Raw genomic sequence first — 22,386 nt, 5'->3', positions numbered from 1 at the left:
GCATTTACTCAGGGTTCACTCACCCATTCTTTCCTCTACTCACACATTCACTCATTCCTCTTCTCCCTGATTTACACTCTCTTCAGTCAGAATGCTGTCAAAAAGCAGATGGCACATTCTGTGAGGAAATGGCAGATAATTAATGAGAGCACAATATAGGGAGGTGGCCAGTTTTCAGGGGACCCAGGGAACATGGTCTGATACCATTGGACTACAGCAGGCAAGAGTCATTGACATCCCCAGTTTAAAAGGTTGGTGAGCTATAGATGGTATAAGAACAGTATGAGAATGTGGTGGTCAGGAGCTAAGTTTCTAGGACAGCCTCTCCTCCTCCCAGGCAGGTCACTGAGCCCTGTGATCTATCTCTTCCCATTTGGCCCATTTCTGACTCCCAGCCCCTGAGTCTCTTCCCCAAAGCCAGGCATAGCGAGCTGCACATTCTAGGTGCTGGCCACATAGAGAGATACATTTCCCACATCTGACCTTGGGCCTGAGCTTGTTAGCACAGGTATCGCTTGCTAGAGGATTGCTTGGGGTTGGGATAAGTGGGAAATGAGGAAATAAGGAGGAACATTCATTGTAATTATTGTCATTTATTAGACACCTATGCAGAGTCAGGGTACCATCTGCTTTCACATCTGCAGCCTCATTTAATCTTCACAATAGCTGCACCACAGGCTTATGAATGAGAAAAATGAGGCCCAGAGGGAGCAGAGAACAGCCCCAATCCTAGAGCTGGTACAAGACAGAGGCAAGACTGAAAACCAGGCCTTCCTGACTGGCCTCAGCACCCCAGCTGGAGAGATGGGAGGTGTCCTAGGCTTGATGCTGCCCCAGAAGCCTGGTTCTCATGGCTCTCTTCCATTCCCTCCAGACTGGCAGCCTTCCCTTGATGTAGGCTGTGATCCAATTCCCACCCCTCCTGCTTCCCAGAATGGAAACAAACACCACTGGAGGTGTCACCCCATCTCACGACACCACCTGCATCATCCTGGGCTCTCTTGGATGGAGGTGGCCCTGGCCTGCTGTGCGGCTCAGAGCCAGTTGGACACATGGCCTCCTGTGCACACAAACATTCACGCCAGGCCCCAGTCATGCTCATGGATACTGTACACTAGGCCTGGTTCAAAAGTACTTTCCCATTGACTGTCACCCGATGAGTGAGAGCACTCACTCATGCACCACCTACTGGGTACCAGGGAGTGGTCTGGGTGTTCATCCAGCCACCTAAAGTGACACTCAGAGACAAGTCCAGGAAAGTAAATGCTGCTCACATCTTACAGGCAGGGACTGAGAGCTCACGGGAACAGTGCATGGGAGGCATTAGTCCATGTCTCCTACCTCCCAGGCAAGGGCTCCTTCTGCCCATGCACACTGACTCTGACTCATATCCATCATTCAGTGTAGACATAAAATGCCTGCATCTGTAGATGGAAATGTGCACCTGTGTGCATTTGTGCAGATGTTCCTAGCACACACTACCTGTGATAAATAGCACATCTATCCACAGCAGAGCAGATACCAGCTTATCTAGGCTCTCGCAGCTCCTTGTGGTTCCTCTTGGTGTTCCCACTGTTTTTCTCCCTGGACTGGCCCTGTCTTGAGAACAAGAACACTTCTGAGCCCAGCACAGGGCCATGGACACTGTAGTCACTAGCACATGTTGGCTGAGTGGACAAAACGTGTCTGAATGAGTTGAGAGTGTCTGACAGTTTGGGATACTGTACAAAGCCTCTGACAAGCAAGAATCAAAGCACAACCTGGAACTGGGAAAGTAGTTCTGCCAAAACACACACACCACACCACACCACAAGCTTCTAGTATTTTGGAGCAAAGCCATGCTCTCTTTATCAACTACTCTCCTTTTTAGAAACAGCTCTTGGCCCAACAAAGTTAAATTACTGTGTCCTGGTAGTGTTTGCATGCCTAATCATGGGACCCCAAGTGACCATGCAACTTGGGTCACCCAATCTGTGCTTGTGCCATCCAATCCATGAATTGATAGTTTGCAGGCAATGACTGCTTCATCATCAAAGGGCAGGGTTATTTATACATCAGCCTGGAGCAGGTCCTGAAGGCCTGATGGCCATGAATTACAGGAGGCTCACTGGCCCTGCAACACCTCCTCCTGCCTCCTGGCTTGCTCTGTCAACTCACCCATAGGGTCTGTGTGAGCTCCTGATAAATGGGCCAGAGCATGGTTTGTAGATGACATGATAAGCAGGAACTAGGTGGAAGATGAGCGCAGATGTAACCCTGACAGGAAGTAAGGAAGGTAGATCCTTCTAAGGGCTGTGCATCTGCTTGATCTCTTTATCCAGAAAGCAACCTGGCTAGAGGCACTGATCAATGCTGATTAAGTCAGGCCAGATGGTTAGAGACCAGGAAGAAACAAGATTGGAGAACTGGTAGCGATAACAATAATGTAATAAAATACTTAGAGAGCACACATTATGTGCAAATCACAATCCTAAATGCTTTGCCTGCGCATGTGCTGAGGAGTAAGTGAGCAGATCTCTCAGAATGGGCTGTGTGGGGATATTTGGGTCCCATATGAGTGCTCACCCAAAGGACCATGGTAACCCAACCTGAGGAATTCTGTCAACCTCTTTCTCCAGACACTCCAGTGCTTGTTCAATGAGCCAAGGAACAAAACTGACACAGGGCGAGGGATGGTGATTATGCAGGAGTTCAGCGTGGATTTGTCGTTATTTTTAACTTAAAATGTTTTAGTCATTAGCTTTGTGTTGAATAAAAAGAGTAAGATTTATACTTAGTCTTTTTATATATAAAGCATAAATACACACAGCGATTAGCTATACAGTGTGCATGTTGGAATCGAATTTCACATTGGGGTAGGATAATTGGAACAAAAATGTCTAAAGTCTTCTTAGGTGATAAATAGGTAAAGAAACTGCTCCAAGGACTCTGACCACTCCTAGCCAAGAGGAAGATACATGATATAATCTACAATTAGCTTGGATTTAATTAATGGTATACTAAAGGAACAACTGGAAATTGTGGGAGTCCCTTCATTACAGTAATGGAATCCAGGCTGATAAACGTGGCAAAAACAAGGCCTTTCCACATATCCCCTGCTATTCTCTCCCCTGCACCACCACTTCCCCACTTGCTAGGCATCAGACTTGTTCTTTCTCCCTGTCCACCTGTCTTCAAGGCCTGAGGCTTGAGAAGTGAGAAGTGAGGCACTTGTCCTGTCAAATTCTAGGCTTTGTGGGAGGGAAGAAGTGAGTTGCCCTGCAAGCCCAGTGGCCTACAGGGGGAACCTCAGTGGTAAGGGCAAAAGTCTTCATGACTATGATTCACCCTTAACACAATCAAGCACTTCAAACTCAAATTTTTGTTAAAATCAATCACTGAGCTCCTCACCTCCCTCCATTTTCAGATAGGCATCACCTGAGAATCTGACGTAACCTTGGACATGATAACCACCTCAGGGGGCCAAAACTGCCTCTGACCTTGTCTACCTCCTGAAGAGATCATGACCTGAGCCTCAATGGAAAAACCTCTACTTCTAGTAAAGAGGACCTTAGCAGTGAAAGCAGTTTTCAGTTGGCCACAGGCAAGGTGATGTACTGCTGATCGGAGCTTTCTTTAAAAAATCCTGTTTCCTTAGCAATAAATATCCCTCCTTTACTGCTTACTGAGTCTACAGTATGGAAGAAGCGCTATTACAGGGGCCTCATTGTCCACCAAACTGGCCCAGTGATTAGCAGCCTGGTAGCACAGGGATTACATATGGAGCCAAAGGTCCAGGGCAGTACCCCCCAAAAGAAGGAAATGGATCTCTGATAACCTGAGAGCCCTGTCCCTCAGTGGGCAGTGTGGCTGGGAGAGCACCACCTTCAGCCACCAGGAGGGGGATTTGCTATCTGGCTCATAGCAGTAACCTCTACCCTAACTCCTGACACCATCCAGGTGATTTGACTCTTCTCATGGATAACCCAACGAATACCCTGGCCTCCCAGGCAATTGACCTGGCATCTGCAGTAACCATCATCTTCTCTTATTCAACCACCCATTATTTGAACCTCACCATCACTCAGAACTGTCTTCTTATATAAAGTCATTCCTGTCTGACAAATACCCCAGTTCAACCTTCCAGTTCCCTCAACCCTCCCCAATACCTGGAATGTTGTCAGGATATTTACCTAATGTTGTGCCCCTATTCATGGGCTTCATTGAGTCTTGTAGCCACAGATCCCCCCACCCCTCACATACACTGTATTCCTTAATCTACCTCACATTCTTCTTCTCCAAGCCTCCCTGTTTCCCATGGTCCATCTCACCTGGGAAATAGTAGTAAAAATCTAAACTCATATTCACTACCCTTGGTCGTGTCCTTATTTCAAATCTAAATGGCAGAACTCAAATTTTGGAGTAAGCCAATACCCATCTCTTCTTGGTTGCCACATCCAGGTTACTGAGCACCTTGCCATGTCCCTCGCCTAAAATCATGAGTTCCATCCTCTATTATGGCCTCCACATGACTTGACATCTTTTCACACTCCCCATAGTTCTGTCTGGATAGTACCTTCTCCCAGGCCTTACCCACTCCCTCTCACCTCCTCAAGAACTGGGGCTGCATGAGTCATGTTCAATGTCTCCCTCTCCATTGGTTCTAAGTCACACTCTCTTTCCACAAGAAAATATTCCCTTTGTTCTCTTTCCCCGCCCCACTACCTACCATTTATGCCTTGTTTCATCCAAATTTCTCAGGAGAGTCTATAAAGAATGTCCAATCTCCTCTATCTCTGCTTTCTGCTCCAGACTTACCCCACTCAGGCCTCTTCTTCTAACAGTGACCTCTGTAACTACAACCCTATGACTCCATCCCACAGAAAGTCCAACCTACCCTGTAGGCTAGCAATGGGGTCCAACCTAGTGAGAGATGTGCTAATCTCACTTCCAGGAATCCAACAATGTCACTATGCAGATTGAAATGGAAACTTTCTCAATTCTTGTTAAAATGTGATACCAAAGTGTGACAGCCACCCCCCGCCAAAAAAAAAAAAAACAATGAACTCAAACAGCAAATAGATTTAATGCAGAGTGTCAACTTCAGTTGATTGATAGTGGCTGCCTAGAGTGCTGTGTCGAGTAGGTTTCTGAGAGTGCACCCTCGGCTTTGAAGAGAAAGACTGCTGGGATTACCAATATCTGCAAACATAGTAAAAGAAAATCAAAAGGTCAATTGATAATCCATCAAACAGGAAGAAAAAAAATGCCAAAATCAGTGTCTTCACACACTTTCAATATTATTCTCCAATCCAGGCTTCAGCTCTTCACCCCATCCCCACAAGCCACAGCTGCCTCCACCGCCACCTCAGCATATACCTGGATCTCACTTGTAGGAGAAACCACAGGCACCAGAGCTGCCACTGGTACTGGCACCAGCTCCACCAAGGCTAGCGAAGAGCCCAAATGTGAGAGTGGCAGTCAGACTGCTGCTGGCACTGAAGCCACCACTAGTGCTGGTACCAGCACTGGTACCAGCACTGGCACCAGCACTGGCACCACCACTCTCTTGGGCTTTGGCTTTAGCTTCAGCTCCTGCCTGGATCCGGGCTTTGGCCCAGGGTCCAATATCAGCTTCGTCCCAGTTGCAGGGCCCAGCAGCATTTTCAGAGCCGAGCCCAATGCCCATTCGAGCTCTGATCTCAGCCCTCGCCTTGGCTTCAGCTGCAGCTTCAGCTGCAGCCTTCAAATCTGCTTCCATTGCCTCTCGGTACTGAGCTGCCCATTCCTTGGGATCCTTCTTTTGTACCTGAAATGGAAATAACAACCATCAGAAGGATCATAGAGGATTAAGCACTTACTGTTTGCTAGCTATAGCTCTATATGCTGTATGTAATAATAATAAAATAGGCACTACTTACTAGTAACCCACATCTACTATTCCATTCCTACGCTGATTAGCTCCATGATTTGGACATGTCACCTACCAACTTTCTGGGCCTCACTTCTCTCATATGCAATAGGGCGATGCTGTATCATTTGTAAAGATGAAAAAATCCAGGTAAAAGGCCTGCCACAGCGTTTGACAACCAGCAGAGGCTTCAAAATGTTCAGATATGAACTGCAGGCTGCTCTGCACAGACTGCCCCAACCAGACAGCACCCCATGGTCTTGATATGCCAAAGTCAGGCAGCTCTCCAATTACCTTGCAAGCAAATTTGAGGACTTTCATCTTGCTGGTCTCATAGTAGGAACGCAGGCCCCAGAAGAACTCATACTCAGGAGGATTGCTATTAGGGACTCTGGCATAGTCCAGGTACCTTAAACAAAAAGCGGTTCAATGTATTAGTAGGACCACCCACGCATAGACCAGACAGGATATAAATAGTCACTTCCCTAACTAAATACTGCAGCTTTCCTCCCAATATTGAGCCCTGTTCCATTATTCCTGCCCAGAATCCATGGGGAGATGGAGAAGGGACATATGTAGGGCATTTACTCATAGAGAGGACACAAATGTTGTGCCCCTCATCACAATGTCCCCAGATTCCTGTTGGGTGTGTTGTAAACAGAGAAGCCATTCTTCAGACCTCCTGCTCTGAGCACACCCTACTGCAAGGGGCCTGAAGGAGGCTGGCAGAGCCTTGGAAAGATGCAATATAGAAAATGACTAGAAAGAGTATAAAGAAACAGCCAACCAAGTATGTTACACTTATGCTCCTGACCAGTATGTGTGCACACTCATTCAAACACACTCACGCATCTGTGATTATTTATGTGAATACTTACATGGACCAACAATAAGGTGGACCCTAACCAGAAAGTCAAGAGGAATGGATTCCAGGTCAAAATAAGCCTTTTACCAGCTCTGGGCCATGCTCAAATATCCCCTTTCAGAGCCCCAGGTCCCTAAATGGTAAAAGGCAGATGGAGTAATATTCTGCAGAGTGGTTTATGAAAATGAAATCAGATGTATAGGTCAGGTCACCAACACAGTACCTGGTTGCATGAAGCTAGGGAATTTCTAATGGAAATTAATTTCTATGAAGCTCTAGTTATCACAGTGAAAAGAACCAAGGCACTGGGGTAACATTCTAAACACAACTCTTATTCGCTACCTGCGTAACTCAGAGCAAATGATTTTACCTCTCTGAGCCTCAGTTTTCACATATGTAAATGCTGGTGATGACAATCCCTCCCAAGCAGAGATGTACTGAAGATACATGTGAGAGTGTATGTAATAGATCAGGAAACACACTGCACCTGTTCTCTATCACTGCCCCAAAAATAACCTACCACTTTCACACATGCACACACATACACACATCCATGTGCACACATGGACACAGTATGCATCTACCATGGCTTTATCACTTGGTTCTAAAACAGGCAAAATGCATAGAAGAAACCAATACCAAAGACACTTACTTCTGCTTCACAAACTCATCAGTAATGAGCTTCTTCACATCCCCAAAGAGTGAGTGATGTATCCTGAGAGCAGAAGAAAGAAAAATAAATGAACAAATAAACACAATCAGGGCTGCAGGACTTCTCAGATGCAGGCATTCTAAGATGGAAAAGAGGTTTCCAGCACAGGGGAAATCTCTACAGAAGTTCAAGAGACCATGACAGGGGGAACAGAGAGTTCAGAACAATCTCCCCATCCACAAAGGTCAGGACCCTGGGCCCTCTACCCAGCCCAGCACCCCCTGCCTGCTCCACCAGACCACCAGGCTGATGCAATCCTGGGACCGTCCTCTCTTGCCAAAGGACAACATGGACAGCAAGCACTGAGAGAGCCCAATCATACCCAGGGCGCAGCCCCAACTTGCGCAGCACCTCCCAGATGACAGCTGCAAGGGGAGGCAAGAGGAGACAGAGACAGAAAATGAGCATGTGGAATTCAGACCACGGACACCCATTCAGCTGTATGCCCAGCCACTCACCCTCACTGGACCGATTTCCATTCATGAAGATGATGCTAAGAAGCACCATGAGGAGACCCAGTTTGGGTGAGTCCTTGGTCCTAAGGGAATAATAGGACGAACAGGAGGTTTATGTCCAGGAGCCATCTGCAAGACACACCAGCCAGCTCACTAGGCTAGCCTCTCCCAGATTCCTCAGATATGAGAGAAGTCTGCCGAGTCTATACTTCCAGTTCTATGTAACCCAAGGCTAGGTACTTAGACGCTTCCATTCAGTAAAACAGGAAAACCACATCCTACCCCCACCCAGGTTGCTGAGAAGACAGAAGAACACCTGTCAACCAGGTACTACATAAGCACCCAGTCAATGTGAGTCCTGTCTTTCTCTCCCAGAGTCCTCAGCCCCGAGGTCAGAGCCCAGTGACACTCCTGCTCTTCAAGCATCATGGTCCATCCACACCAAGAAGCCCTCCCTCCCTTGAGAAGCGCTCTACCAAAGTCAGGCCTGGCACTCAGTACAAAGAGACAAGTAACAATAAGCCTGCTTTCCTGGGAAGCTTCTGGAAAAAAGGCAAACCTGACAACAGGAATGCCCTATCTCATGCTTCTACACCCTTTGGTCAATCATAATCTGGTACCACTACTGCCTGCAGGACTCCAACCATGTGTGGGAGCTGGGGCAGGGCCTTTTTTTTAGTCCCTGTCTTTCCTGACCCTCTGAGAGGACGTGGGGAGAGAGGGCAGTGGATGAAAGCAGAAGCCCTCTCCCGCCCCAGCACTTTCCCAGCTTACGTTCCCAGTATGCCTGCATCAGTGGGCTCTAAGGTGCTGAGAAGAATGTACAAGTGGTCATTCTTGTCAATTTCCTTCAACTGAATTCCAAATACCTGTGAATGAGAACAGTTGTGAGATCACAAAATTCAGCTTCCTAGGCATCCTGCAGCTCCCCGTGTACCTTGGGGTTTCATGTGTGTGAAGAATTGATGAGACAATGCATGTAAAGCACGAAGCTAAGTACCTGGCACATAGTATACACATAACAAATGTACACTTGTCATCAACATCATCCTTGTGATTAGTAGAATCTGGAGGGATGGGCGGGGGTGAATATCTGAAATACATGAGATGTGTGTGGCAGCAGACAGAAGCCAGGACTAAGGCAGGTACTTGGGTCTGAGCTGTGCTTTCACCACTGATTTACTGTGTGACCCATAGCAGGTCTATGCACCTCCTTAGGCTATTGTGTGCTCATCTGCATAGTGATGGGACTATATTAACAGGTCCCTGCTTCCCCCCAGAAGGGCCATTGTACACCTTTTTTCCATTCATGGCTTCCCCAGTGTGCCCATCCCCCAGGGTTGCCCCTTCACCTTCTCCAAGGAATAGCCTGCTCGTTCAATGATTTCAGGGTACACATCAGTGTATTCTTTGATGATGTCCTTCAGCATGTCTGCAAGGGGAGAGTGTTGCAAGCACCTGGGTTGAAGAGATGCCAGGTGGCCCCATGCCCAAGCTATAGACCCTTTGTCATCCGTGCCAAAGGTGGCATAACCAGGTTTCAGGCTTATCAACAGAGATGCTAGCACTGCCAAAGTAAAACTTTGAGAGGAGAGATAGAAGCATAAGAGTGAAGGATGCCCCCACCAATGGAGGGCAGAGCTTGGGGTGGGGAAAGGGTTAGTAGGATTGTACCTGAGCGCTTGATGGGAATCTTTGTCTGGTCTTTAGCCAACAGGTACTTCACCAAATCATTTGCCTGGGAGAGAAAGAAAAGGTGAAAAGATCAAAATAAAATTTCAGAAAGCTAGAGAGGATGACAGAAAAAATAGCAGGCAAGGCAATGGAAAGGACAGGAAGGGAAGAGTGGAGTTCTTACCCTCCCTTGTAAGAGGGCCACATCTCGAGGTGGTGGTGCTTCGGGTTCTTGGGATGACTGGAGTTTGGCAGCTCTACGGCGGGCTTTGCCCCTGCGAGCTTTGGGTGATCTCAGGGAGAGCAAAGCTCTCCGGGCCCAAGCAGCCAACCGAGTCCTTGATGCTCTGCGGGCCCAAAAGGCTATGGGCCCCCTTGAAGCCCTGCGGGCCATTGAGGCCATTAGGGCCTTTGAAACTCTTCGACCACCTGTGGTTCCAGAAGCCTGACTCTGATCACTGTTGCCATCCTCTTCTCCATCCAGATGCTTCACCTACATCAACAGAGAGGAAGCTCAACATCAACAGGTGAGACGAGCGGTTCTTCCTCCTTTCTCTGTCTCTTCCAAAAAGCACCCCAACTCTAGACACTGGCCATACTGAGTCTTGGGTTTTGTTTCTCGCTAGTTTCCAGGAGGAAGTTTCATGACACTGGCCATACTGAGTCTTGGGTTTTGTTTCTCACTGGTTTCCAGGAGGAAGTTTCATTCCCCAAATGGATCAGGAGCAACTCAAAGGTGGGGCCTGAGGCCTTTCCTCTTTCTCTGTCCACCACTGGCTCTATTTGTATTTCCCTGGACAAGTCATCTCTCTGGAGCTCAGCTTCCTACTCTATAAAACTGAGACTGTAAGAGTGCCTTTCAAGATTTAATGAGATAACCTATGTGAATGTGCCTCACTCAAAAGCCTAACACATGGGCAGCTACTATGTAAACATAAACTGTATTGCATCCAGATTGCAGTTATGTGTATTCCTGTCTCATTCCCCCACCAATCTGTTAGTGCTCTGAAGAAAGGAATTATATCACATTCCTTTCAGTGTCCAGTGGCCATGATGAGCACAGGAATCTTTCTCAATGTTTGCAGAACAAATGAACCAAGTGTTAGGACGGCAGTAGAAAAACAAGGGTGGTGATTGCAAAAGGTCTTACCTTTCGGGCTTTTTTGGCCTTGACCTTGGGCCGTGTATCTTGATTCTCCTGAACCTGGGCAGCTGCACCCTCAGGCTCAGGTTCATCAGCCTGGGCCTGAGAAGCAGCAGCCTCAGTCTCCAGGGCCTTTGTATTGACCTTCGTATCAGCCATACTGCTGACCTTTTTGGTCTCAGTGGTAGGCATTGTCACAGGCTGCAGGTCAGCCTTCTGTGCCTTGGTGTCACCTGCTGTATTCTTGTTTTCAGTTGCCAGAACCTGGGTATCAGTCAGCTGCGTGGCAGGTGAGGCCTGGGTGGCAGCTGTCTCAGGGGCCTCTGTGGCCTTTGAGACCTCTGTGGCCTTTGAGACCCCTGAGGTTTTTGAGACCTTCGCAGCCTCTGAGACTTTTGATGTCTTTGAGGCCTTTGGTGTCTCTGAGACTTCCAAGTTCTGGGTCACTGTCAACAGGGTCTGCATCATCGAGCCACTGCCCTTTTCTGAAGCTTTAGCCTGCAAGAGGAATCAGCAAAGCTCACTAATCGTCTCCCCACCCCCAAAGAGGCAAATGGCTCCAAAATTCCAAGATCACACTTCTCTGACCTGTACTGACTCTTACCTGCTGTATGCTCTGACCACCTCAGCCCAACTAGGCCTCCCCTTCCTCTAAGCAAGAAAGGATGTCAAAACAAGGACCCGCCCACCCTCTCTTTTTTCCTCCCCCCTCCCACTGGGGGGGAGCACCCAGGCAAGGAAGTGGGTGGAGAAGGACAAGGATGGGAGGGGAAGTGCCAGGCAACTTGGATCAGCAACATGGGCTGAAGAGGAAAAGCAACTGGAAAAAGAAAAAAAAGAAGCCTTACCTGGAAGCGAGCTGGACCTGCACCACTCTCGCTTGTGTCAGACATGGCTGAAGTTGGCCTGGCAAGAGCTGAGCCTGAAGAGAAGGCCTGGGTCAACTGGAGAGGCCACTGAACGTCCTCTTGCTTGGAAGCTGATCCTCACCTTTCCTGGGGTCCCAATCCCAAATCCCTCCCCCACCCCCAACGACTGTTCTCAAATACAGAAATCCAAAGCTTGTAAGTCTCAATTCTCTCAAGCCGCGCCCTCCCCTTCTCCAGGAAGATGTGCCAGCGCGGCAGCTCTGAGGACCCCGCCCCTTTTCCCAGTGCAGCCCCCCCTCCAGCCGCAGATCGATAGTGCGCATGCGCGCGTTTTGCAGGCCCCATTCAGCCCCGCCCGCTTTCTCAATAGAAGCCCTTTCTTTGATGTCCACCGTGCACATGCGCATTCGGTAGCTGGTCCGTCTCGGTACTAGCCCTTCTCAACACGCCCCTTTCTAGCGATATATAACACGCATGCGCAATATTCATGGTCTCCAGTCCAGCACTCTGCCCCAACACACGCCCCTCTCCAGGTCCGCAGTGCCGTTCGGTCCCGCCCCCTCCCCAACAAGCCTCCCTTCCAAATTGTCGCAGTGTCTGGTGGTCTCGGCCCCTCCCCTATTCACATCCACCACACCAAGTCCACAATGCCTCCAGGTCCCGCCCTTTTTCCTAACACGCCCCCCATCAAATGGCAGACCGCATCTTAGTTCCGCCCCTTCCCTATTACACCCCCTCCTCAACTCAGTATTGAACTAGTGATTCCATATTGGGCCCAGCCAAACTGGGGCCATTCCCCTCCTTTTTTAGCCGGATAGATCCGGTACGATCCGGGCCTTATGGCAGGTTTTCTTCAGATCCCAGAGGGTGGGGCCCTAGCGGGCTTGCATCCAAAACTGGGCCCCTCTGCTCACCTCGTCTTACAATTCCAAAGTGCGTCCACTCTCTCCAAGCCCCTCTGAAACTTGGAGACTGCCCTCCCCCCTCCAGGCCGGAAGTGGTCCCGCCCCTTTCCGCCTCCCTAGGGGGCCTCTGTCCCAGCCTGTCTGCCCCTCCCCCGCTCCCTACTCCTCATTCCTTATGCCCCCTCCCTATTCCCTCAGCTTTGCTCCCTACTCCCTGTTCCCCCATCACATTTCCTATTTACCCCAAGGAATCCCTCCTCCCAATCCTTACATCCTCCTCTGTATTACTTATGCACACCCCTCCCTGTATTCCTTAACCCTGCTGTGCATCTCCTGTTCTTTCCTCTGGATCTCCACTCCCCCTCAGTACTCCCTTCCCTCCTTGTATTCCCCGTCTCCCACCCAACATGCACGGTTCTCCGTTTTTCTCCCGTCCTCCTCCGCTCGTCTCTGCTGCCCAGTTCGTATACAGCCTGCTACTTTTTTCAGTCGTCCTCATTGCCTACAGCACACCCCAGTCACCTCTGCTCCAGCTGCAGTGGTGCTGTAAGAATTGCCCACCAGCCTGACTGTGAGTCCGGGAGGGTTGAGACCACTGTCTGGCCCCCAGGAAAACCCAATCTCCACGCTCCTCACCTTGTCCTCGAGCAGGTCCGGGATGCGTCTGCCCTCTCTCAGTCCCTCTCGAAGTCTCAGCCTCCTGGACTAGAGCTGCAGACAGCCCAGCCCAGCCCCTTTCCGCAGCCCCCTGCCACCCCCCCTCGCTTTCCTCGGGGGTGGGGCAATGGGGCCTGGCTCAGGGCTGTCTGACGCCAAAGCCCATGTTTATGCCACTGTACCAGGCTCGGTCTGAAGCCCTTCCAACCCAAACCACCCCTGAAAGCGATTCATTCATTGATTTTATTTATTTTTTATGCCTTTATTTTTTCTTATTACAAAGGTAATGTGTTGTCGTTGTGAAAATTAGAATTATGCAGAAATACGTAACAGACCAATGAAAGGCTACCTTTATCTCATTCTCCAGAAATAACCATTATTAACATTTTGATATACATTCTCCAGATTTTTTCTATTCATGTACAAATAATTTGGGTTTTCTACTCGCACATGGTACACTACACCTACTGTTGTTACCTGTTTTCTTCAGTTATCGATTTAAACATCTTTCCCTTAGTGCATATTTTTCTTAACGTTGCATAATCTTTTCTTGTATAGATGTTCCATAATTTATTTAGCCAGTCCGGTATACATGGGCATTTGGATTGTTTCGTTTTTCTCGCTTTTGCAAACAATGCTACAAGGAACATATTGGACTCATTTTTGTTATTTTATGGTATTTTTGCTAACTCAAATGCTGTTTTTAAAAAGTCTTCCAGTTTTAGTTGTATTAGTTGTAAAAAGTAATGGGTGTCATTATAGCATTTCAATGCAGGTACACAATGTACTTTGATGATATTCAGCCCTCAATTACCCTTTCCTATCCCCCTTTTCCCCTTCCGCATCCCTAATAGTACCCCTTTTCCCCAAAAATTCCACATATAAGATTAAATATGTGATATTTATGTTTGTGAGTCTGACTAAAGTTGACTTCCCATAGAGATAACTCCATACATGTTTATCTCCGCACTGTTCACAATAGTCAAGTTATGGAATCGGCCTAGGTGTCCATCAATGGATGAATGGATAGAACCTTCCATTTTGATTCAAAATGTTCCAACATTATTCCCAGAAGTACATAGAACAACATAGAACATAGAACAACATTCCCAGCAACAATGTATATCATGCACTTATGTGTCATAGATTCCAAATATTTTTCATGCTTCTTATCATTTTTGCTAGAGATGCTCTCACCACTTCTATGTTATAATAATCCCTGTTTTTTCAAGGACTTTTATGGTCTATTATTTACATTTAAATGTTTAATCATTCCAAAAAAATTTTTGGCAGTACTGGTGGAGCTTGAACTTGGGGTCTCATGCTCCAAATTTTGTTTTGTATAAGAATTCAGCTTGATTATTCTCCAAAATCATAGTTTCACTAAACCATGTACAAACTACTCCATCTTTTTCCTTGCTAGTTTGAAATGGCACCTCTATCACATAATAAATTCACATAGTAATTGGGTCTTTTCAAGAGAAAAATAATATGTAAAAATAATAAAAAGTAAACAAAATCATCATTAGTTATAGAGTATATGAATGCAGACCTGGAAAACCAAAGTGTATCAACCTAAAACCTTAATAGAAACCATAGAATAATATAGCACAGTGGTCAGTTGCAGGAATAATATTCAGTGCATTTTCTACATCTGAATGTGATTTAAAGGGTCACAAATATTCTGCTCCATGAGGCTTTTTCCTTTACTAAGCAGTAAAATAGCATAAATTCCTAAATTCTATGGATAATTTAACACACACACACACACACACACACACACACACACATACACATTTCCCACATATTCAAGATAGACTTCCATACTCCTGTTTCCTCTTTTTCTCAGAATTGTTACTTCCTCCAAGTTTGTGGTATCACCTCTCCACTTTCCTGACTCCTAGGTTATTTCCCCTATCCACACCAGATATGGCCCCTCCTTTTCTTCCAGTTCTGATGCCCCAAATTCCTATCCCTTCCAAATCATGACAAGCCTTGAATGCCAAGATAAGAACTTTGGTCTTGATCCCAAGAACACTGAGGGGTTATTGAAAGGCAGTAAAAATGGACACAACATAAGTTTGTGTTTTCGAAGGAACATCCTAGCTGTCATGTGGAGTATGGATTAGGTGTCTTCTTGGAAACACGGAAAGTAGTTATGACCTTGGTAATCATCCAGGTAAGCAATAATTGTGGTTTGGCCAGGAGTGGTAGCAGTGGAGGTAGTGAGAAGTGATTGGATGCAGAAGAAATAAAAAAGCTATAGGACTTGGTGAGTAACTGGATTATGGAGAGAGGGGTTGGGGGAGGGACAAGTCAGGGGAAACTCCTTGGGGGGTTATCTGATTTGAGAGCTTGTGTGGATGGTGACCCCTTTCACTGAGATGTGGAATACTGAAGGAGGTATACTGACGGTGGTATACTGAGGGGTACTGAACATTGATTTTGAGGCACCTGTGGGACATCCAGGTGGAAATGTCCACAGGCAGTTTAATATACGCGTCTGAAAGTCAGGGGGAGAGTCTAGGGTTATTGATCTAGGATTTCTCAGTATATTAATGTTCTATAATTCACGGGAAAGGGCAAGCATACCCAGGAAGAATGCATCATTCTAGAAGATACTAGACCTGGGGAAGAGCCCTGGAGATTAGCACCATGTATAGCAGAGGTGGAGGAAAAGGATCCCATGAAAGAGGCTGATAAGGAGTGACCAAAGAGGTATTGAGAAAACAGGAGACAGCGGGTGTCCCAAAAACAAGGCAAGAGACTGTTTTAAAAGGAAAGAGAGATTGGTAGAACATTTTCCTACCATGCATGAGGCCCTGGAAAAGAAAATACATTTTTGCTTCATTGCTCATTGAACCAGGTGTGGTGGTACACACCTGCAGTCCCTGCACTCAGGAGCTGAAGCAGGAAGAAAACAAGTTGGAGGCCAGCCTTGGCTACATAGTGAAACCCTGTCTCAAAAAACCAAGAGGTTGGGGCAGGGAGGAAGAGAGGGAGAGAGGGACAGAGGAGGAGGGAGAGAGGGACAGGGGAGAAGGGAGAGAGGGACAGAGGGAGAGGGAGAGGGAAGGAAGAGGGAAAGAAAAACATCTGTCAATAGTGTTGAATGTTGCTGCCAAGAGGTGAAGAAAAGTAAAGACTGAAAAAAATATCTAAAGAGTTTGCCAATGATGTGACTATCTCTAGTGACCTTGGAAGGAATATTTCCAAGGCAGACATTTGTGGCATCAATAGCTAATTACTTACCATGCTATCCATTCTGCTCTTCTTCCTTAGTAATAGAACACCTAGTTTTAGATGGATACCTAAGCACCCACTCTCCCCAATATATGCCATGAGGACTAGAGTCAAACTTTAGAATGGTGGAGCAGTAAACAAAAAAAAACCTGGATCCCTAACAATTTCCTGGAGCCACTGTGAATGCCTATCTTCTAGTTAGGTAAATAAGTATATGCCTTATTTAAGCCACTGTTATTTTGGAGTCTATCCCATGCAGCAGTTTCCTGATTGCAGTGAGTTGAGATATGAATGGCAGGTGAGGTATTTATGACAACGAGTAGTTTTCAAGAAATGCCTGAGCCTGATTTTAAGGTTCTCCCAAAAATCTTGCCTATTTGCCAGTCTTTTTTTTTCTGAGAACGATGTATGGTTACTTATAGTCTACCCAAACAGAACACTTCACTATTACCAGATATGCACTGCTTTCTCTTGCCTAGAAACTTTTGCTCATGGGATTGCTTCCCCATGGAACATCTGTTATAATGTTTTATCTATCGCTCTGTTTTGTCTACCCTCTATTACAGCTTCCAACATGTTGTAAGTCTCAATCGTGGCCTTTAGGATCCTGGAGTTCAGAGTCAAAACCTAAGGAGATATTATTGGATTCAAGGGAGTGAGGGAAAATCTGAGTCCAAGTCCATCAGAGAGGCAATTCAAAGATTTTCAAACCCAAGCTTCCCCATTCCTTCTCAATTCCAGCACCTTCCTAATGTAATACCACAAACACCCTTATCTTATAACCTTGAGATCAGAAAACAGGAGGCAACCTTATCAGGAGCGAAAAGACAAATTAGTCCACAACCTTCAGCCTTTGACTAGACAGATTTCCTCCCACCTTCTCTTGACAACTCTTGGAATCTTTTGATCATTAGCATTCATCCACAAACTCTAAAGAACCTAGGTCACTAGGTCTCAGGCTTATTTCCAGTATCCATAGATCAGCAGGAAAATATCTGAGATGATGTAGATCCCGCATACCAACTAAGGAGAAAGATTAAAAGCTGAGTTACCACCAGCTACCTTCAGGAGACAAGGAAGGAAAGTTAAGACTAAAGATTGTTTAGTGCAGAATGGTGGGAATATCTTGATCCCAGACCATTAAGACTCCAGACCCCCGAAGCTCAAATGGGAAGCCCAGAATATTCTCACCACTAATCCTGTCCTAACATATATCTCTCTTTCCCCAAGCTGTACCAAATCAGTATCTCCAAATTTTGGAGAGAGTAGCAAAGATTTCCCTCCAAGACTTCCTATCACTTCTTTAGTCACCTAAGCTGTACAGTACAGCAGGTTTTAAATTGGACACCAGACTTTCTTGTTCTTTACATTTCCACAGCTTTTCCCACCACTAAAATAGGCCTATTAATTGTCCCTTCTCCTGAGCCCCACTCCCATCCTCGTTAGGCCCTTTGTGTACCCAACATACTTACTGTATTTCCACTCCATTCCATTTCCAGGCCCCCAAGTCCTCTCTCCTGAGCTGCTGCTGGAATCTCATTCATTCGCTTCTTATGTAAGACAATTCAACTCACTTTGTATCACTCTAAGTTCCAAGAGTTTATCCACAACAAAATGACTACATTTTGTTAAACAAAAGGAAAATTTCTCAGTGATTAGAAAACCCAATTCCCACTTTTCTTCCCTGCTCTTTGTACAGGGAGACTTTCCTCTGAACAAGCCAGTGAGGGAGGATGGGACATTAAACAGAAAATGAGGACCAACTATTTACTAAGCACCTCTACAGAGGTGGCCCTTGCTCATGAGGGACTTACAGTTCTACTGCATGAGCACCAGCCTCATTTTAGAGAGGGCAACTTGGGGAGGGGGCAAGAAAGTTACTTGCCCAAGGCAAAGCAACTAATGAGTGGCAGAGAGGCAGAAAGAACTTGAATCGAGGTCAGTGGGATGCCAAATATTAGAGCCTTAACTGCTACACTATACTTTCTCTGAGGTTCTAAGTCCCAGAATATTCTTCACAACTTCTAGGGTTTGGTTTGGATGTGGTATGCCCTCCAACGGGTCATGTGCTGAAAGTTTGGGCATCAATGTGGCCATATTAAAGTGGTAGAACCTTTAAGAGATGGGGCCTAGTAGAAGGTGATTAGGTCATCGGAGGTACCACCCTTGGCAAGGATTTGTGTCATTCTCATGGGCCCCTGCTTAGTTTCTGCAAGAGTAAGTTGATATAAAGAAGAGTTAACATGGCTCCTGAATCCCCATGGCTGAATATCATGAGATTCACCATATAACCTCTCTCTTGCTCATGCTCCCACTATTATGCCATTAATCCATATTGTGATGCAGGCAAGGAGGCCCTCACCAGAAGCAGAACAGATGGGGCACCTAATCTTGCGCTTTCAAACTCCAAAATTATGAACTAATAAAACCTCTTTCCTTTACATAGTACCCAGCCTCAATTGTTTTGATATGGCAATACAAAGTAAGCTAATACACCAACCCATTTCATAAACACATTAGGCACATTACAGTATAAGTTTCATCTATGAGGGCAAGTCTAACTGGATATCCCATTTGGATATTGCCATAAAGTGCCACAGGATATATAATTATCCCATTTGTGTACATGGCAACAAATCAAATAATACAGAAAAGTGTATAATTGAAATAGTCCTCTGCCTCAATTCACTCTATCAGTGGCTTCCTTCACAACTCTAGGAAATATGTATATAATGTTTCTTGGTTTATAAAATTTGGACAATATTCTATTGATTCTTCACGATGGCACTGAGGATTTTGTTCATGTACACTGCCTCCTCACTTTTCCCTCAGCTCCCCGCAATGGTTAGCATCAATATTTATTTTTTGTTACTGGTTAATTTTGTAACTTGAAAAAATACTCAGACCTCTACTTTCTATTCTATCCACTTTTGACACATGATTTTGATTGCTCACTTTTTAAAACAAAGATATTAGGGCCACTACGCTTCCTTGTATTCCATTTCATCTCTCCTTTTATATTATCCAGATGACTAACATTTACATTCTGCTCTGCAGCCACAACCAGGTCTTCCTTGCTTTGTCTCTCTAAAACCTGAAAACCAACAAACAGCATTTAACATTATTTTAACTATGTAACTATTTTTTAAAATCCAGCCGATGCAGTGAGCCAGGAATATATTTCCTTCTCTACAAGTCAGGTGTCACAATCTTTGGGCCTCTCAGTGGAGAGGTCAAATGGATTCTTTCTTATACTCCTTCAGCTGTTTATAGTCATATTATATTTTTTTCTTTACATTTGAAGCACAACTTTCTTGTGTAATTTACACACTCAGAGTTTCTAATAGCTTTTATTTTCCCTTGAGTTAGATGCCTTCATTGTATTCACGTATTCAACAAATATTTATTGAATATCCACTATGTGCCAGATACCATTCCAGGAGCTGAAGATAGAGCAGTGAAGAAGCTGAATAGCAATCCTTGCCTCCCATAGAGCTGATTCTAGTAAGGAAATGAGAAAAAATAATAAAATAAATAAGTAAAATACATAGCAAGCTAAAGTGAGTAATAAAGTGCTATGGAGAAAAACAAAGCCGGGTAAAAGGGATGAAGAATGCCAGTGAAGGTGGGAGGCTATTTCAGTTTTAAATAGGTTAGTCAGGCAATGACTCAGTGACAAGGTAGTATGTGAGCAAAAACTTGCATGAGGTAAGAGAGCTAGTTAAATGGGGAAGAACGGTTGAAGCAGAAAGAGCAGTCAGTGCAAAGGCCCTGTGGCCCTGAGGCAGGGCCATGCGTGGCATTTTTTTCATGCCCCTAGCATTTTTGAAGAACATGGAGACCAAAGTTTCTAGAGCAGTAGATAAAGGGAAGGAGGGAACTAATAAGAAATGAGGTCAGAAAGGTAATGAGAGATTATCTCATCAATCCTTCTCATATAGGGCCCTGTAAGCCATGGTGGGATCCACAAGAGGGTTTTAGACAGGTGGGAAAGAGGATCTGACTTGAGTTTTAAAAGGATCTGGGAACATACTGATGGGAGACAGAAGGGGGGATGAAAAAGGTGGAAGCAAGACATCCTGTGTGGGACTGCTACAGTAATTGCTTGAGTTGGAGCCACTACTTCTTGCCTTCACTGTTCTGGACACAGCTCTAGAGATTTTTCTTCTATTTTTTAAGTTGTCTTCATTATTTCTGTTCTTTTGGTCTGGAACTCCTGTTCTTTAAATGTAGAAACTGCTAGATGGATACATTTTCTCTCCTATTCTGTTTTTTTCCTTTTTTGCCTTATATTCTGGGAGATTTCCTCAGTGTTATTCCCCAGTCACTCTGTTGATTTTTTAAAATTTCAGCAAATCACTTTCAATTTCTGAGGAGTCCTTTCTCTGATTGTCCCTGTTTTGTGGCATCTAGTTCTTGCTGTATGAACATCATATCTTCTTGAGTCTCAGGAAAATGTTACCATTTTCCCCCTGAAGTTCTCTCTTGTTCCCCAAATTCCCAAATTGCTCCGGAGTCTGTTCTATTTGTTTATTTTCTTTTCTTGCTTTCATGCTGCAGGCTTCCTTAATTGGCCTGAGGAGACTTGGTTATCTATTCATCTTTAAGAGAAAGGGACTGGGTAGCTGATGGAGTTTTCTATATGGCTGTATTAGTAGAGCTGTTCTCTTGCTAGGACCCTCCTTCCTCTGGTGAGGAATTTCCAACAGGAAACTTTGTGTGGGATTGGGGAAGGCAGAACTGACAGGCTTTAGGACCTCCCAAATGCTAAATGCCATATGACAAATCTTAGTGTCCTGGGACAGTTTGTAAGATGTCATTAGAGATTTGGCCCCTGAAGGTAAATGCTGGAGCTGTGTGTGATCTGTTTGCTCAGAAAGGAGAGATAAGGGATCTGATCATGCTAATGGCCGTGTAGAAACCTCCAAATACTCTCCCTTCTCTCAGACCCACTTCTCATCCTCCTTCCACAAGACCTGTGGATACAGAGCCCAGAACACCTCAACTCAGCTTCTCCTATTGGTCTCCCAACCCAGATCTCCAGAGGGACAGGAGACAAAGTCTTACTATGTAGCCCACACTGGCATAGAGCTGGCCAAGTAGCCCAAGCTGGCCCTCAAACTCTCCACCCTCCTGCTTCTACTTCCTGAATGCTGGGACTATTGGTGTGTACCACCATGCCTGGCCACCACACTTTTTGTCTTGCCCTGCTTCATCTTGCCCTCATCCTAGCAGATAGTTACTGAATACGTATGATGTGCTAAGCATTCCAAAGGTACAAATTCATTTCAACTTTGCGAAGTAGGTGGTGCCTAACCCTCATTTTACAGAAATGTTAGTTGACTTGCTGAGTGTCAAATAGGCAGCAAGTGGCAGAACTGAGAGCTGCATTATATTCTTTTCCAGCTCTGCTTCAGTCCGCCTTGGCCTCTGACTGCTCTGGAGACTGCAAGTCTCCTGTCTGGGACTCCTAAATTGCTATGGGACCTTGAGTCTCTCCCTTCTCAAGACTAAAGTCAGTACCACAAGGGACCAGGATTGGGGGCTTGCCTTTTCAACCCCTCTTTCATCTCAGCTACGTTTTTAAGATGATCAGTGCTGAGTGACCTTTTTCTGGCCCCAGTTACTGGGCTCCAGTGGATGTTTATAGGAAAGAAAAACCCCACCCTGAGCCAACATAGCAAACAGACAGACCCAGCACTCTGGTATGTTTAGTTTCCATTCATCTTACAGCTGGATGAGGGGAAAAAGGGAGGCATGGAACTGGCCCTTCTCCAGGCAAAATGCCAGCCCCAGCTCTTGGACAATTCTGGCTTGTGTGGTCCTCAATGCCACATTCAGAGCCTTCCTCACCCTTCAGGATGGTCCCTCCCTCTCAAGAGAAGAGATACCTGGAGGTTTAAAAGAGCCAGGGTTTAGAGATTGGGCTCAGACCTTCTGGACGAGAGCAGACCCAGGCCAGAAGTGGCATC

At 45.9% G+C, this 22,386-nt stretch overlaps 1 protein-coding gene and 1 non-coding gene across 3 annotated transcripts; both read right to left on the bottom strand.

Annotated features, from left to right (window-relative positions):
- Positions 1–5,046: 5,046 nt before the first annotated feature.
- Maged2 (MAGE family member D2) lies at positions 5,047–13,301 on the bottom strand. Of its 2 annotated transcripts, none has more exons than XM_020180730.2 (13): positions 13,151–13,301; positions 11,589–11,662; positions 10,747–11,238; positions 9,781–10,089; positions 9,597–9,660; positions 9,275–9,354; positions 8,697–8,791; positions 7,926–8,005; positions 7,790–7,832; positions 7,408–7,470; positions 6,185–6,299; positions 5,359–5,788; positions 5,047–5,181 (listed from the first exon to the last, which is right to left on the bottom strand). In XM_020180730.2, the coding sequence occupies exons 2-12, from the start codon at positions 11,631–11,633 to the stop codon at positions 5,366–5,368; spliced, it is 1,809 nt and encodes a 602-aa protein (XP_020036319.1). In that variant the 5' UTR covers positions 11,634–11,662; positions 13,151–13,301; the 3' UTR covers positions 5,047–5,181; positions 5,359–5,365. The 2 variants fall into 2 exon arrangements, with proteins under 2 accessions (XP_020036319.1, XP_020036320.1); XM_020180731.2 differs by lacking the exon at positions 13,151–13,301 and adding an exon at positions 12,524–12,625.
- LOC141420185 (small nucleolar RNA SNORA11) lies at positions 6,462–6,590 on the bottom strand. The gene has a single exon (XR_012444855.1). It is a non-coding gene; the product is annotated as a small nucleolar RNA SNORA11 (small nucleolar RNA).
- Positions 13,302–22,386: the final 9,085 nt, after the last annotated feature.

The sequence above is a fragment of the Castor canadensis genome, chromosome X, assembly GCF_047511655.1.
Source record: "Castor canadensis chromosome X, mCasCan1.hap1v2, whole genome shotgun sequence".
Classification (NCBI taxonomy): domain Eukaryota; kingdom Metazoa; phylum Chordata; class Mammalia; order Rodentia; family Castoridae; genus Castor; species Castor canadensis.
Note: the sequence above shows the minus strand (reverse complement) of the source record. Positions and strands in the feature narration are given on the sequence as shown.

Bases quoted from the DNA above. Each gene is read 5' to 3' on its own strand.
- Maged2 (XM_020180730.2), bottom strand. From the start codon at position 11,633: ATGTCTGACACAAGCGAGAGTGGTGCAGGTCCAGCTCGCTTCCAG. The intron at 9,661-9,780 runs GTAAGAACTCCA...TTTCTCTCCCAG, and splicing joins TGGCCCTCTTACAAGGGAGG to GCAAATGATTTGGTGAAGTA. The intron at 5,789-6,184 runs GTAATTGGAGAG...TTTCCATTTCAG, and splicing joins TCCTCAAATTTGCTTGCAAG to GTACAAAAGAAGGATCCCAA.